Source organism: Macaca thibetana, chromosome 10, assembly GCF_024542745.1.
Source record: "Macaca thibetana thibetana isolate TM-01 chromosome 10, ASM2454274v1, whole genome shotgun sequence".
In the NCBI taxonomy this organism is placed as follows: domain Eukaryota; kingdom Metazoa; phylum Chordata; class Mammalia; order Primates; family Cercopithecidae; genus Macaca; species Macaca thibetana.
The window spans coordinates 52,845,027-52,861,262 of record NC_065587.1 but is presented as its reverse complement, the minus strand read 5'-3'; the positions used below and the strand labels follow the sequence as shown (position 1 = coordinate 52,861,262).

The following is a 16,236-nucleotide window of genomic DNA, read 5'->3' as shown; positions in this document are numbered from 1 at the left end:
GGAGAGAAATTATGTAGAAGTGGAAAGGAGGAAAATTCTGAGCACGTATTAGTTAAAATCCTTCAGCTGCACGTGCCAGGGACCAACTTGAGCTGCTTAGGTGAAAAAGCAGAATTTGTTTTAAGGATGCAGGGCCTCTCTTAGAACTTAAGGGCAGAAGTAAAGTAGAGTATCAGCGAGGCACTGGAACCAGCCAGGGCGACAGGGGCAAGAAACTGCATGTATTTCTTCTCTTCCCACGTGCCACAGTGAAGGTGACAGAACTCCCAAATCATGCACTAGTTACTGGACACAGCTCTCCTCTGGGCCTCCTCACTGCTCCTCTCCCTCTGCTCCCAATGAAACCAGGTCCTGGTAAAGTGTTCGTTTCTTTGTATCTTTCACCCTCTGTTCTTGTCTCTGCAGACTGCCTGTCAGGTCCCAGGGTCTGGGTCCAGCCCATGCTGAAGTCCAAGGGGAGTGGGTGGATGGGCAGAAAGCACACTCGGGGCCATAGGCAGGTGAAATGTAGTTTTATTAGCAGCTTTGTCATCAGCAGCTTTCTCACATTAGCTCTCTCACACTGTCCACCTTTATTTATCTCGGCTGTCTGCTTTGGCTCTTAAGCAGCTCTTAAGCACAGCAAGCTGTGCCGTGGCTCCCCTCTGTCCATCTGCAAGACAGTCATTCTCCCTTACAGGGGCCAGTAGCTTCCTTCCCTCTCTGGGCACCAGCGCCTGCACAAGAGCCACATTGAGCCAAGCTGAGCCAAGAGCCATGCCCTGTGCACAGTGTCAGCAGGGCAATTTTATCTTCTACAGGCAATAGTGACTGCAAGCCAAGTATGAACTTACACAAACAGGTTATTTAACAAGCGGAGGTGTGTGCCTGCGCACCAAACTCGCTGAGTCACGCAGGCCTGGATATCCGTCTCAGCCTAGTCCTTGACCAAAGCACGTCCATGTACCTTACACTGTCCTTGTCTCCCCTTCAGATCACATGGCTAAACTTGGCCACCAATAGCGCTCCCCAAAAGACAATTACTTTCTTCCTAGCCCCAATTTTAAATTGCAAAAAAAATGTCTCTGACCCACCCAGGGTTAAGGACGCACCCTGGTCTGCACCATGATGGCCTAGGGAATAAGGTCACCTGCAGAATGGCCACCAGGAACTTACCCACTCAGAATCCAGGATGGTGAGGTAGTGGGAGAAAGGGATGGATTTTTTCAGAAGGGATTTAATGGGTAAAGTAAGGGAGCCTGCACTAAATTTGAAAATATTTGCTGATTTTTAAAAATTCTATTACTGAAATTTCTAAATTTAATTTTCTAAGTTCAACCTCAGTGAATTCAGATAAGTTAGGACTTGGCATATTTGAATCTCAGAAAGTCTCCTCAAACACTGATTTTCAAACATTTTTACCATGACCCATAATAAGAAATATACTTACTATGATGGCCCAGCACATATATGCACATAAATATACCTGGTCCAAAAGATTTATGAAATAATACTTAGCCTTACTAATTGCTTCAGAAATTCCTGTACTAGAGAATCTGGGATGCTAATACCTTTTTCATTCTAGATATTTCTCTTAACTTTCAAAGGCATGGCAAATGCCATTGTGTTAACACAGCCATTGACCTCCAGAGAGTTTTAAAAGGTGGCCCATCCAAGATTGCAGACTGGGGAAGAGACATTTGCCTCCCCTTCTCAACACCAGCTACAGGATAGTCGAGTCCTTTGTCCTTGAAAATAAGGATCACCAGAAAAATAAAGAAAATCAACAGTATGAAAAATAAAGAACAAGATTAGCCAGGCATGGTGGCTCACCATGCCAGCACTGTGGGAGGCCAAGTGGGGAGGATCTCTTACATTCAGGAATTCAAGAACAGCCTGGGCAACATAGCAAGACCCTGTCTCTACAAAAAAAAAAATCAAAAATTAGCCAGGCATGGTACCACATGCCTGTAGTCCCACTACTCAGGAGACTGAGGTGGGAGGATCACTTGAGCTTGGAGAGGTCTAGGCTACAGTGAGTGATGATTATGCCACAGTACACAGTGAGGCCCTGTCTCAAGAAAAAAAAAAAAAAAATTAAAAAAATAAAAGCTAAGATAAATAAATGGGATAAGTTAGAAGCAAAGTAATTTAAGAAATATAAACTAACTTAGGAAAATTCTAATTGGTTTTCTTATAAAAACTCAGGATCTTGCATCTGTAAAATAAGAAGTGGAGGCTACTGGGAAAGGAACACTTGGAAAAAAAAGTTATTGGAAATTTTTTAATTACTGCGAAAATCAAAAATTAAATAAGGGTTGTAAGAGAAAGTTTAAGAAATCTCCCAGAACATTGATTAAAAAGACAGATTTATTTAAAAATATTGTGTACAAGGAAAGGCAATATCAACCCAAAAGGTTTGATTTGACTATTGGGAATTTCACAGAAAGAAAACAGTAGAAAAGATGGGAGGAAATTATTAAAAGAAATAAGAAAATAAAACTTTTCAGATCTATAGAAAGATACAAGTCATTGGTTTGAAAATGCTCAAGTGCCAAACAGAATTCATTAAAAAAAAAAAGACCATACCCAGATATACCCTCATGGAATTTGAGGATACCAAGTATAAAGAAAAGATCCTTTAAAATTCTAGAAAGAAAAAAAAGTAAGACCTACAAGGACTGAGGAACAGTGAAATACCAGATTTCTCATCAGTGACTCTGGACACTTAAAAAATAATGATGAAAGAATTCTTTCAAAGATCTAGAGGATATTGTTTTCCCATTGGAATTCTGTACCCGGAGAAACTATAGAGAAAAAAAAAAGATATCATCAGATATTCAAGAATTCAGGAAGATTACTTTCCGTGTACCATTTCAGGAAAAGCAACTTAAGGATGTACTCAAGCAAAACAAGGAAGAAAACCAAGGAAAAGAAACTTGGGATCCAGAAAACAGTGGATCCAACCCAGAAATACAATGAAGGGAAGTCTGCAGCAAGCCTAAAAATGATCCAGTCCACATTGGAGCTTTCTATCGCTGAGGATAGACATCTCCAATATAGAGTGTGTGGCTGAATTTGACATTTTAATGAAGGTACATTGTTGCAAACAAGAAAAAAAATAATAAATTCTGACAAAAACAAAACAGTTACACCAGACAGGTATGATACATATATGAACAAACTGAGATATGACATGATTTTAATTATGATGGGGTACAAGTAAAGATAATGCATACAATGGTAGGGGCACTCTTCTTAAAGTTGATCTGGGGATATGACATTGGACACACAGAGAAGACAATGCAATCTTAGCATATTACTTGGCTCTGTAGTAAACAATAATCACAAAATGTAAATGTATATTACTAGTTACCAACTTTTAAAGTTAACATAGGCAGAGTGCAGAAAATTTAGCCTTAGTTATAAAACCAATGTACAAACCAGTTTATCCTCATTGACTATACAAAAGTAAAGCTGCAGCTGATAGACATTAGAGGGGGAGGATGTATGGGAAAAGGTAGGGACTCCTATATCTATAGCTCCATATTTGTTTACCTTTTTAACCAAGGGAGAATGTCCAAGGAGAATTGGAATAGAGGGATGCACATATGAGAAAAATGTAAGTTTCCAGAGAAAGAACAGAGATTTCCATGAGCTAAACCCTCATCTTTTAAGACGGCCCAGTCAAAAGATATTGTCTCAAGTTGAAAAATCAGTAAGTCAGGGTATAAATATGTTACTTAGAATTATAGAGGTGATCACCAGACTTGCTAAAAACAGAAATAGTTGAGCGTATGGTGAACAGTGAATTTAAAATGGTAGTATTTCATTTTGTAAAACCAGTTATATGATTTTTGTTGTTGATTTTGGCCTGAATTCTCCTTGTTGAGCTTTTATATGGAAGGCAAGGACAGACTTCTTAATTCTGACATCTTTTGAGTTGATAAGAGCCCAAAAACTAGGCATCTGAATACACATGACACAGATAAGGTTGGATGGGGATTCATGACACATCAGTGAGTTACACGTTTTGTAACCTAAAGATAATGTTTTTCAAGACTTCTTTTCCTCCAAAGGAATGAATTTCTGCAGACATTAAGTCAGATGCAAGTGAGTCCATTTGTCTCCATTCTCTTCCTCTCTTTCATCACAGCGTGTGTTCGTGTGGGACTTGGATGAGACAATAATTATTTTTCACTCCTTACTCACGGGGACTTTTGCATCCAGATACGGGAAGGTAAGAATCCATTTTGTCTCTCTCTCTCTCTCTCTCTCTCTTTTTGTTTTCAACATGACTATCTGTCCAGCCAGTTTGTCCTGGGAATTGTGGGGACAGTTTATGAGGCAGCTTCTCCAACAAAAGCTGCCCTCTGGGGTCAGCCCAGGTTTAAAAATTCCTATGGCATTTTCCTTTCCCATGTGAAAATTTAATTAGCTTCCCCTTCTGTTGTCTCCCATGCCTTTTCTTCCAACGTTTGAAGCAATCAACATTTACTTGATAGGAAATACACTTATTGTCTTCAGCTGTCTCCCTTCCTAAAACAGTGGGCTATGCTGCAGCCAAAGCCAGTCATTCTAGCTAGAAAACAAGGTAAAGTACTTTTCTTCTTCCCTGTTGTTTATCCTAGTGTCTCCGGCAAATAAATTTAATTTTCCTTCTGCTTTTTTGAGACAAGGGGGAGGCATTGTCAGCTTCAGTGTGGATCTTCACAATCATTTTGCAAATGTATCAACAAATTATGTTGGGGAACCATCTAGTTAGAATTCTAGGCAAATGCTATTGGCTGTTTGGTGGTACATGGAAGAGACCTTGAAACCACTTTAATAATGCAAAAATGAACTCAACTGCTAAAACCCAAACCTTGCCAATTATTTGGGTTCATCCCATGGGCTACTGAACAGACCACGAGTGGATGCCCTAGACATCTGTCATCTCTTCAGGGGGACGCATGGGGTGGACGGGCAGTACTTAAGATGACAGCCTAGTCTTCATCTCCTCAGAGGTGAGTGACCCACTGGCAGCTGCTTCCACGCATGGGTAGGAACCTTGAGACTTGCCAGCGCCTGGAAAATATTTCTGTTTCTGTTTAGAGACCAGGAATATGATTTGACATCACTTCATGGCTTTTCCAGCTGCTCATGTTTTTTATGGGGGTTATAACAAGCTGGATGTGTAATTAGCAAGATAGATTTATCGTCTGCCATTATGTTGTAAAGAATATAAAAATGGTGTTGGTGGTGCAGAAATCTCTTGCCGTGTAGGAATGCCGTTAATATGTCTAGCAGTGCCTGTGGGAAATCCGGCATGCATTTTTGGACCATGCACAGCTTAGGTAAAAGATGGCAGAGTCAAGAGCTGCTGAAAACACTGAAGAATGGGCTCCGCAGCCATTGCAAAAATTTGGGCTATCCCACAGGGGCCACAGTAGTAAGTTGCCCGCTAAGTCACGGTGTTTTATGCTTTTCCTAACCACTCCTGTAAAGTCACCTCCCCTGAGACACAGGCACTCACTCGTCTTGCCCTTAGAGGCAGCCTGCTGTGAAGTTCCATAGCTCCGTGCAACAACTCAGTATGGATTGCGTAGGGATGTGTGATCTTGGATATGATTTTTGTGTCTGTGTCTCACCAGCATTCCTTAAACCAAACTGTGGGCTCCCTCAAGTCAGGGACAAAGCCCTGAGTTCTTTCTGGGCCCTATGTCCCCTGGCCCAGGCCATTCTTCACTGCCAGCCACCTCTCTCCCACCTCACCACCCAATTCCAGCCATCTTCACCTTCAGCTCGGCTTCCTATCTGGTCTCCCAGCTTCCACTCCTGCCCACTGCAGCCCCCTACATTGGAGTCATCCTCAAATACAAGCTTGGCCATATCACTCTCCAGCCAAAAAATCTTCAGTGGCTTCACCATTGACAAGCCTACCCCCAACCTCTGAGGTTCTTCATGAGTGGCCTCCTGCCCTACTCACCAGCCTCCTTTCCTGCTACTTACCCTGAGTTGTTTCCGGTCCTTGAACCTGCCACATTCTCTCCCATCGCTGCTGGGTTTCTCCCAGAAGATCCTGAGACAAGGAGTGAGTGCGGGTAGTCTATCTGGGAGGTAATCCCAGGAAGCACCGGGCACAGAGTGGGGAATTCAGGCAAGGAGGGAAAGGAAGCCAATACAGATTACACAAATATAATAGTTACTGCCGTGGGCGGCTGGGGCTCAGGCCCACCAGGGGCAGTGTTAACCCACCCAGGAGTGAGGGAGCTGGGATATTTACCTGCAAATTCCCTTCCATCAAGGGTTGAAGGCGTTTCCTGGGAATTGTCTCCCTGCACTTCTGGCCTGTCACCAAGAAGCCGCAGGGGGCAACCTTGGTGGCTCACACCTATAATCCTAGCACTTTGAGAGGCCGAAGTGGGAGGATTGCTTAAGGCCAGCCTGGGCAACATGGTGAGACCCCATTTCTTTAAAAAACTTAAAAATTAGCCTGGTGTGGTGGTGTGTACCTTTAGTCCCAGCTACTCAGGAGGCTGAGAAGGGAGGATCGCTTGAGCCTGCAGTGAGCTGTGACCGCACCACTGCACTCCAGCCTGGGCAACAGAGCAAGACCCTGTCTCAATCAATCAATCAATCAATAAAAAGAGAGCCCCAGGGTAGAGCATTGGAAATGCTAACTGTGGAAGACTTCTTCATATATGTACAGGAATGGTGACAGTTGAGAAGACGTGGAGCAGGGGCACACTGGAAGCCTCTGCTATCATCTAAAATGTTCTTTTATTGAATTAAATGTTCTTTTATTGAATTAAATCCTACTTATCTTTCAGTTCTCATTTAAAATGTAGCTTCCTCCAAAAGGCCTTTCCTCACTACTCCTCTCCATCTAAATTGCGTCTCTCCTCATAACCGTGTTTTCCATTCATGTCATGATTATGTTTGTTGTACGTCTTCCTTCTAGACTATAAGCACCATAAGGGCAGAGACCACAAACATTGGTTTTTATCTCCCCAACCACACACAGTGCACAGGGCAGAATTGCTCAATAAATGTTCGTCGAATGAATGAATCAGGGCAATCCCCTAGAATGTTAAGCTGCATGAGGACAGGGACCTTTTGTTTGGTTTTGTCGTGTTCATAGCTTTATCACCAGTGCATGGAACGGTGTCTCCCACTTAGTAGGTGTCAAGTAAATATTTGTTAAATGAAGGAAGGAAGGAAGGAAAATAGTATCAAAACAGAAATTTTTAACTGGTGGCCACTGACCAAATTCATACTGCAGATATTTCTCTTTGGCCCCCAGAGTGTTTGAAAAAATGCGAATGTGTCGCCAACATTTAAAAATCAGGAGATTGCACAGACCAAAACAATCTAGATTTCCAGCTCCTCTTGAAAAATTAGGAATCTGGCAATCCTGCATTCCCCTGGGGCAGCAATCAACAGGAGCGGAGGAGGACTGCCCTCTTAGAGGGGGCGGACATTCTCCAGCCCATCACAGCCCCCACCTGGCCTGGTTAACCCATTCTTGGGACTCTCTGGCCCCATTGATATCTGAGTTTCAACATCCATCCTAGAATTACAGAATCATAGAAGATTAGAGCTAGAAGGACTTGAGAGACCGTCATGTTCAGTTAGTGTCCATTGTCCATAAGGAGAAACTGAGGCTCAGAGGGAGTAAGATTATCCAAGAAAGCATGAGAATCAGACTCAAGCTCACCTGCCTTCCTGTGTGATCTCTGGATGTCCAGGGAAAACTGAGGTGAAAAGCTCTTGGAGCACCCAGATCACCTGTGCCATCTTCATGACTCTCCTAGAATTTTCCATTCCCTCCTCCAGCTCTCACTAAGGTGAGGAATGAGTGTTTTCATTTGCTAAATCTAGCAACTTTCAGAGAGACCCAAAATAATTGTGACTTAAACAAGATGCAAGTTTATTTCACTCCCCAGCAGTTCAGATGGAAGCAGTTCAAGCTGGGGAAACTGCTGTGCAGCACCAGAGACCACGGCCTCTACAGTCTTGTTCCCTGCCATTTTTTGGAGTGTCACCTGCATTGGCAAGATAAATTGTAGCTTACCCCCATGTCTGCATTCCAGCCAGTAAGAAGCAGGGATAGGAAAAGGAGGACTTGCCCCTCTCTTTTGATATTTTTATTTTCTTGCCCCTCTTTTTTTATTATTTTTATTAATTTTTTTAGAGACAGGGTCTTGCTTTGTTGCCCAGGCTAGAGTGCAGTAGCACAGTCATAGCTCACTGTAACCTCAAACTCCTCACTCAAGTAATCCTCCCACCTCAGCTTCCTGAGTAGCTGGGACTACAGGCAAGTGCCACCATGCCCAGCTAATGTGTGAAAATTTTTTGTAGAGATGGAGTATCACTGTGTTGCCCAGGCTGGTCTTGAACTCTTGGGCTCAAGTGATTCTCTCACCTCAGCCTCCCAAAGTTCTGGGATTACAGGCCTGAGCCACCACACCCAGCAAGCCCCTCTTTTTTAAAGACCAGACTCAGAAGTTGCAGGCATCACTTCTGCTCTTATCCTATTGGGCAGAACTTGGTCAGGTGGTCTCATCTAGCTGCAAGGGAGTCTGTGAAATGTAGTCTTTATTTGAGGCAGTCATGGCCAGTTAAAATTTAGAGATTCTATTACTCTGAGAGGGAGAAAAGAAGAATAGGTATTAGAGGACAACTAGCAATTTCTAGCCCAAAGTACCGTATAGTAAAAGGAAAAACAATTAAATAGAAAACTAATGAGGAAAAATAAAATTAGTTATGTTTGAGAGGCCTAAGGGGCCACAAGATTTGTAGGTCTGAAGCTCCAGAGAGAGGTCTGCACTATGGCTCTAAGCTTGGATGTCAGAGAAGTAATAAGGATCTAGAGGAGAACTGTGAGCCCCATTTTGCAGACAGAGTAACTGAAGTTATGTAGTTGGTGGGATATTCATGACAGAACCAAAACTCATGGCCTCACCTTCTGGCTCACAGTTCTTTCTCTCTGTACTTCCCCAGCACTGCAGCCATGTGAAACTTGTTATTAATAGCTGTCATCAAGTATGAGACTCAGTTTGAAGTACAACATATTTAAGCTACAAAGAAAATTTATTGTAGCACAATAATTGAAAAACCCAGGGATACCTGGGATTCAGGTCTGGCTGGATCCAGATGGTTAAGCAATGTTCTTAGGTCATTCTGTATCTCTCAGCCAATTTTCTCCATGTGGTAACTCCCTCTCAGCAATCCCAACTAAAAACTGGAAACTTCTGGTACCCACATTCCAGCACAGTTTCTAGGCTTGAATCTCAGTGTCCCAAACTGGGTCACATGCCCATCCATATGCCAACCTCTGTAGCTCTGACTGGCCAGCCAAATCAAGAGCCCACTCCTGGCATGGGAATGGAGGGGCAGATCAGCTCCACCACAACCAAATAGAGTGAGGAGGGGGATGGTCCCCCAAGGGAAACTGGAGTAATCCTTCCAGAAGAGCATGAAGGCCATGGATGTGCAGTGAATGGGCACTGGATGCCAAGATCCCCTGAACATCCATGACAAGAACCAGCAACACTTTGCTTGTGGCCATCGTGCTGCGCACCATGCAGGAAGCCAAAATCATTAATAGTACCAGCCAGATGGGGGACTTGCTGTTTATTTGGGGAACTGAGACCAACAAAGCTAAAATGATTGGGAAATGATTCAAAATAGGGTGTTTGAATTTTAAGACAGAAACTGGGCTGCCTTCCTGTTCCCAATCAAGGGATGTGCTGCTTGAGGCTGTCATCTCTTCACTTCCTTTCCATTTCTTCCTCCCCAGTGCTCAGAGCCAGAACATCCCTTTGGTAGCTGTATCTCCCAGCATCTTGTGGATCCATTAGAAATTCCCTGGAGAGCTGGAGCAGCCAGTGACTGCCGCCTCTTTCCTAACCCCTCCTTTCCCCTACCACCCACCTCCGCAGTCTCTGAACTCTGTTTTTTTCCAGCTGGTATTAGGCAAACGCAAGGTGGTCAAGAGCCTTTGCCTGTGGCCAGGAAGGGATTCTAAAAGGGATTAGTCAGTTTTCCTCCAGGGATTCCTGGGGAGTCGCCCTGATTCCTCCTTTTGTGGCCTGCCTTCTAGGCAGCCCACTACCAATATGAAGCTCAACTCCAGGACCTGTTGCTGTTGTTAATAACAGTTTTATTGAGATACAATCCACATATCATAATTTGCCCTTTCAATGTGTATAATTCAGTAATTTTTAGTATGTTCACACAGTTGTACAACCATCACCTGAGAGGGAGAAAAGAAGAATGGGTATTAGAGGACAACTAGCAATTTCTAGCCCAAAGTACTGTATGGTAAAAGGAAAAACAATTAAATAGAAAACTAATGAGGAAAAATAAAATTAGTTATGTTTGAGAAGCCTAAGGGACCACAAGATTTGTAGGTCTGAAGCCACTCTAATTTAGAATATTTTCATCACCCCAAAAAGAAACCCTATACTCATTAGCAGTCACCCCCCCCATTTCCTCCTCCCCATAGCCCCTGACAACCACTAATTTACTTTCTTTCTCTATAGATTTGCCTCTTCTGGATATTTCATATAAAGGGAATCACACAGTACATGTGATCATCTGTGTTGTAGCATGTATCAGTACTCTATTCCTTTTTATGGCCACATAATTTTCCATTGTGTATTAGTCCATTTTCACACTGCTATAAACAAATATTCAAGACTGGGTAATTTATAAAGGAAATAGTGAAATCGATTCACAGTTCTGCATGGCGGGAGAGGCCTCCGGAAAGTTAGTGATCATGGCGGAAGAGGAAGCAAACACTTCCTTCTTCAAAAGGCAGTAGGAGAGAGAAAGTGCAGAGTGAAGGGGGAAGACCCCCTCATAAAACCATCAGACCTAGTGACAACCCACCCACCACGAGAACAGCATGGGGGGAACCACCCCCATGATCCAGTCACCTCCCACGAGGTTCCTCCACCAACACGTGGGGATTACAATTTGGATTATGATTCAAGATGAGATTTGGGTGGGGACACAGAACCAGACCGTATCACATTTCATGGATAAACTATATTTTGTCTATCCATTGATCAGTTGGATAGTTGAAGTTTGGGCCATTATGAGTAATGCTGCTATGAACGTTGGCATACAAGTATTTGCATGTGCATATGTTTTTAATTCTCTTAGGTATATGCCTAGGAGAGGAATTGCTGGGCCACATGGTAACTCTAGATTTAACACTTTCGAGGAACAGCCAGATTATTTTCCACAGTGACTGTATCATTTTACATTCCCATCAGCCATATAAAATGGCTCCAATTTCTCCACATCCTCATCAATATGTTGTTGTCTGTCTTTTTGGCTATAGTCCTAGTAAGTATGAAGTGGTATCTCATTGTGGGTTTGACTGGCATTTCCCTAATAATGTTGACAAATGACTAGTGATGTTTTTATGTGCTTATTGGCCTTTTGTATATCTTCTTTGGAAAAATATTTATTCAAATCTTTTGCTCATTTTTAATTGGTTTGTCTTTATATCGTTATAAGAGTTTTTATATATCTGGATACCAGTCTGTTGTCAGATATGTGATTTGCAGATATTTTCTCTCTCATTCTGTGAGTTGTCTTTCCATTTTCTTTGTGGTGTCCTTTGAAATACCGAGCTTTTTATTTTTACGAAGTGCAGTTTATGTATATTTTCTTTGTTTACTTTTGCTTTTGGTGTCATATCTGAGATCCTATTGCCTAAACTAGGTCACAAAGATTTACTTCTGCACTTTTTTCTAAGAATTTTCTCATTTTAGCTCTTACATTTAGATCTGTGATCCATTTTGAGTTCATTTGCGTGTATGATGTGAGGCAGGGGTGCAACCTCATTCTTTTACCTATGACCATCAAGTCATCCCAGTAGCATTTGTCGAAAAGACTCTTCTTTCCCCCACTGAATTGTCTCAGCATCCTGTCAGAAAATCAACTGGCAGCCAGGGGCAGTGGCTCACACCTGTAATCCCAGCACTCTGGGAGGTCCAGGCAGGTGGATTACATGAGGCCAGGAGTTCAAGACCAGCCTGGCCAACATGGCGAAACTCCATCTCTACTAAAAATACAAAAATTAGCCAGATGAGATGGTGCACGTCTGTAACCCCAGCTACTTGGGAGGCTTAGGCATGAGAATTCCTTGAACCCGGGAGGTGGAGGCTGCAGTGAACCAAGATCATGCCATTGCACTCCAGCCTGGGCGACAGAGCCAGACTCTATCTCAAAAATTAAAAAAAAAAAAAAAAAAAAAAAAAAAATCAATTGGCCATAAATGTGTTTATTTCTTGACTCTTAATTTTATCCCATAGATCTATGTATATGCCCTTATGCCAGTACCACAGTGTCTTGATTACTATAGCTTTGTAGTAAGTTTCCAAAATGGAAACTAACAGTCCTCCAGCTTTGTTCTTATGACCAGTCTTGACCTTTATAATTGGCATCTCCATTGGTTTTACTTTTTGTGGTTTCAACGCAGCCTCTGCACTTGCTGTTGTTCTCTGTGCCAGGAATGCCCATCTCCCCATTTTCTACATGGCTCCTTTATTCATGAATCTGCCCAGTGGCTGGGCACAGTGGTTCACGCCTGTAATCCCGGCACTTTGGGAGGCTGAGGCAGGCAGATCACTTGAGGCCAGGAATTCGAAACCAGCCTGTCCAACATGATGAAACCCTGTCTCAACTAAAAATGTAAAAATTAGCTGGGCATGGTGGCGGGCACCTGTAATCCCAGCTACTCGGGAGGCTGAGACAGGAGAATTACTTGAACCTGGGAGGCAGAGGTTGCAGTGAGCCGAGATCATGCCACTGAACTCCAGCCTGGGTGACAGAGCAAGACTGTGTTTCAAAAAAAAAAAGGGAACCTGCCCAAATGTTCCCTCATCAAACAAGCTTTATCACCACCCGATGCATTAAATATGTATTATGTATTACCTGCCCTCTCCAACACACACACATTTTAATGTAAACTCTATGAAAACAAGCACCAGGGCCAGGATTAGCATTTTGTAGGCACAAAATTTAAGTGGGTACTGAAAAACAGAGTAATCAAGCTCAATCATATTTTAATGCAATATTTTAAAAACCAAAATTGATGCCAAAAAATCGATCGTGAAAGAAAATCAAAATGTAAATAAAGACCAGTGGTTGTGTGTGTTACAGCCCTGCGTTATTGTGCAATGGGAACAGTTTCCAATCAGCCCCTGACTCCCTGGCCCGAGTGGCTGTTACCTCTCCACAAGGCAGGTTTATGAGCCTTGGCAATGGTGGGAACAGATTGGCCAACAAGGGGCTTTATATATAGTCATCTTTTGGTTTTTGTTTTTTGGTTTTTTTTTACTGTAGAGCTTTTATTAACTTTTTCCACTTGAGTCAAAATACAGAAAAATGTTTTGATAAGTGTATGTAGGGGCCACATTTTTCCTTTTGCCTCAGGCCCTGTGGCTTGGCCTGGCATGGCAGGCACCAGGGTGGTCTGCCTCCCAGCTGTAGCCCCCGGACCTAGCACAGGGCCTGGCACATGGTAGGAGCTCAGTAAATGCTTGTTGGTTACATGACTGTAATCAAGGGAATATTTTAAGTGTTAGTAGCAGGGAGGGATCTCAACCCACACAGCATGCATGAAATAGAATTTTGGTTTTCTGTAATGCAGTCGAATTCCTAGTTCCAGCCCTTGTTCTGCTGGGTTCTTTTTCCTTCCTCCCCAGGTTATATCAGACTTCCAGGGAGCTCACAAAGCACCCAGGGACTGGGTGAGAGCCCATGGACCGCGAGTCCTCTGTCCACTTACGACACTGCTGACATGTGTCTGAGTCCTGTCCCTAGGGGTGCTTCAGGTCTGGTGGGATCTGGAATCTCAGGGAGGCTAGCTGTGGTCATATCTGCCCGACCCCCGGCCCAGACTGTCACTCTCTTAGGTTTTACCTCTTGGCACACGTGGCAGGGGAGGGAGGCCCCTGAAAACCCCCTTCCATTCTTCAGCTGTTAGAAGTCAGGACAAGAAACCAGTGCCGCTTGCTTACCACCCCAAGGCCGAAAAGCTGAAAATCTGCGGCCTTATGAATGGGAGGCTGGAAAACAGGGAAGTGAGGGAGCAAAAAGAGAGTAACAACTCACGTCTCGCCCATGTCCTTGTTGGCGGATACATCAGATCCTTCAGGGCGCAAACTGGAGTAGAAGGGAGTGTTGGGAAAAGGGAGGCATTTGCGGTTGTCACAGTGATTGGGGGCACAACAAACCCATGAATCAACCCACCAGGATACCATTAGTGGTCTCCATAGAAATTTATGCATTTCCTCATTTTATTCAACAAATATTTATCAAGTGCCCCCTGCATGCCAGGTATACTGTTCTAGGCCCTGGGGATGCAGCAGGGAACAAAGTCCATTAAAAACTCTGCCCTCATGGAGCTGATATCCTTTTGGAGAGGAGGGAAGATAAGCAAGATGCATAGAAATGCAAGCGGCCAAGCACAGTGGCACACACTTGTAATCCCAGGACTTTGGGAGGCTGAGGCGGGCAGATGACTTGAGGCCTGGAGTTCAAGACCAGCCTGTCCATTATGGTGAAAACCTGTCTCTACTAAAAATACAAAAATTAGCCAGGCATGGTGGCACGCACCTGTAGTCCCAGCTTTCTGGAAGGCTGAGGCACGAGAATTACCTAAACCCAGGTGGCAGAGGTTGCAGTGAGCCGAGATCATGCCACTGTACTCCAGCCTGGACAACAGAGTGAGACTCTGTATCAAAAAAAAAAAGAAAGAAATGCAAGGCCAGGCATGGTGGTGCATCCCTATAATCCCAGCACTTTGGGAGGTTGAGACAGGAGGATTGCTTGAGGCCAGGAGTTCAAGACCAGCCTGGGCAACATGAGACCCTGTCTCTAAAAAAAGAAAAAGAGAAAGAAAAAACAGAAGAAGGAAGAAGAAAGAAGAAGAAAAGAAAAAGAAGAAGAGAGGAGGAAGAAGGAGAAGAAAGAAGTAGGAGGAGGAAGAGGAGGAGGAGGAGGAAGGGAAGGGAAGGAAAAAGAAGAAGAGAGGAGGAAGAAGGAGAAGAAAGAAGTAGGAGAGGAGGAGGAGGAGGAAGGGAAGGGAAGGAGAAAGAAGAAGAAAGAAGAAGAAATAATAATCCAGAGAAAAAGAGAAGTTGAAATTAAATTTGAGAAAATGTGGCCAGGGAAGGAGGCTGCACAGAGAAGCTAAATTTTGAATAAAGCCTGAAGGAAGTGGAGAAACAGTAATCTAGTGGAAGGCAGAGGGAATGGCACATGCAAAGGCTCTACAGCAGAAGTTTGCCTGGGGAGTTTGAGGGACAGCAGGGAGGCCAGTGTGGCTGGAGCAGAGCAGACTTTGACTCTGAAGTGGGAGCTGGTGGAGATTTGGAGTAAAAGGACAGAATCTGCCCTGGTTTCAATATAATTTGTTGAGCCCCACCAAGTCTCATGTTGAAATTTCATCCCCATTGTCGAAGGTAGGGCCTAAAGGGAGGTGTTTGGATCCTGGAGGCGGATCCCTTATTAATGGCTTGGTGCCATTCTTGCAGGAGTGAGTGAGTTCTCTTAGTTCCCATGAGAACTCGTTGTTGAAAAGAGCCTGGCAGCTCCCTCCCCTCTCTCTCTTCCTCTCTCTCCACATGTGATCTGCACATGCTGGCTCGCCTTTGCTTTCCACCATGAGTGGAAGCAGCCTGAGGCCTCACCAGATACAGATGCTGGTGCCATGCTTCCTGTACAGCCTGCCAAACTGTGAGCCAAATAAACCTCTTCTCTTTAACAATTCCCTAGCCTCAGATATTCCTTTATAGCAACACAAATGGATGAAGATGGAATCTGAGTTCCATTGTTATTTATCTTTATTATTTATTTATTTATTTATTTTAGAGACAGGGTCTTGCTCTGTCACCCAGGCTGGAGTGCAGTGGCACGATCATAGCTCACTGCAGCCTCAACCTCCTGTGCTCAAGCAGTCCTCTCACCTCAGCCTCCCAAGTAGCTGGGACTACAGGTGCATACCACTGTGCCCAGCTAATTTATTTTTAAGAGAAGAGAGTTCTCACTGGCTGGTCTCAAACTCCTGGGCTCAAGCGATCCTCCCACCTCAGCCTTCCAAAGTGCTGGGATTACAGGCGTGAGCTACCGAGTCCAGCCCGAGTTCCATTCTTAAGGAATCCCTCTGGCTGCTCCCCGGGGAGAGGAGAGTAAAAAGTGACCAGGTTGGAATCCTGGCGATGGGTGAGGAGGCTACTGCGCCAGTTTATC

General features: G+C 43.9%; 1 protein-coding gene across 2 annotated transcripts in view; it reads left to right on the top strand.

Annotated features, from left to right (window-relative positions):
* Nucleotides 1-16,236, top strand: part of EYA2 (EYA transcriptional coactivator and phosphatase 2) — a 300,174-nt gene that overhangs the window by 203,413 nt on the left and 80,525 nt on the right. For both annotated transcript variants that reach the window (XM_050745166.1, XM_050745165.1), the window contains one exon: nt 4,136-4,219. In XM_050745166.1, the coding sequence (XP_050601123.1) occupies nt 4,136-4,219 (84 nt within the window). The remainder of the gene's footprint in view (nt 1-4,135; nt 4,220-16,236) is intronic.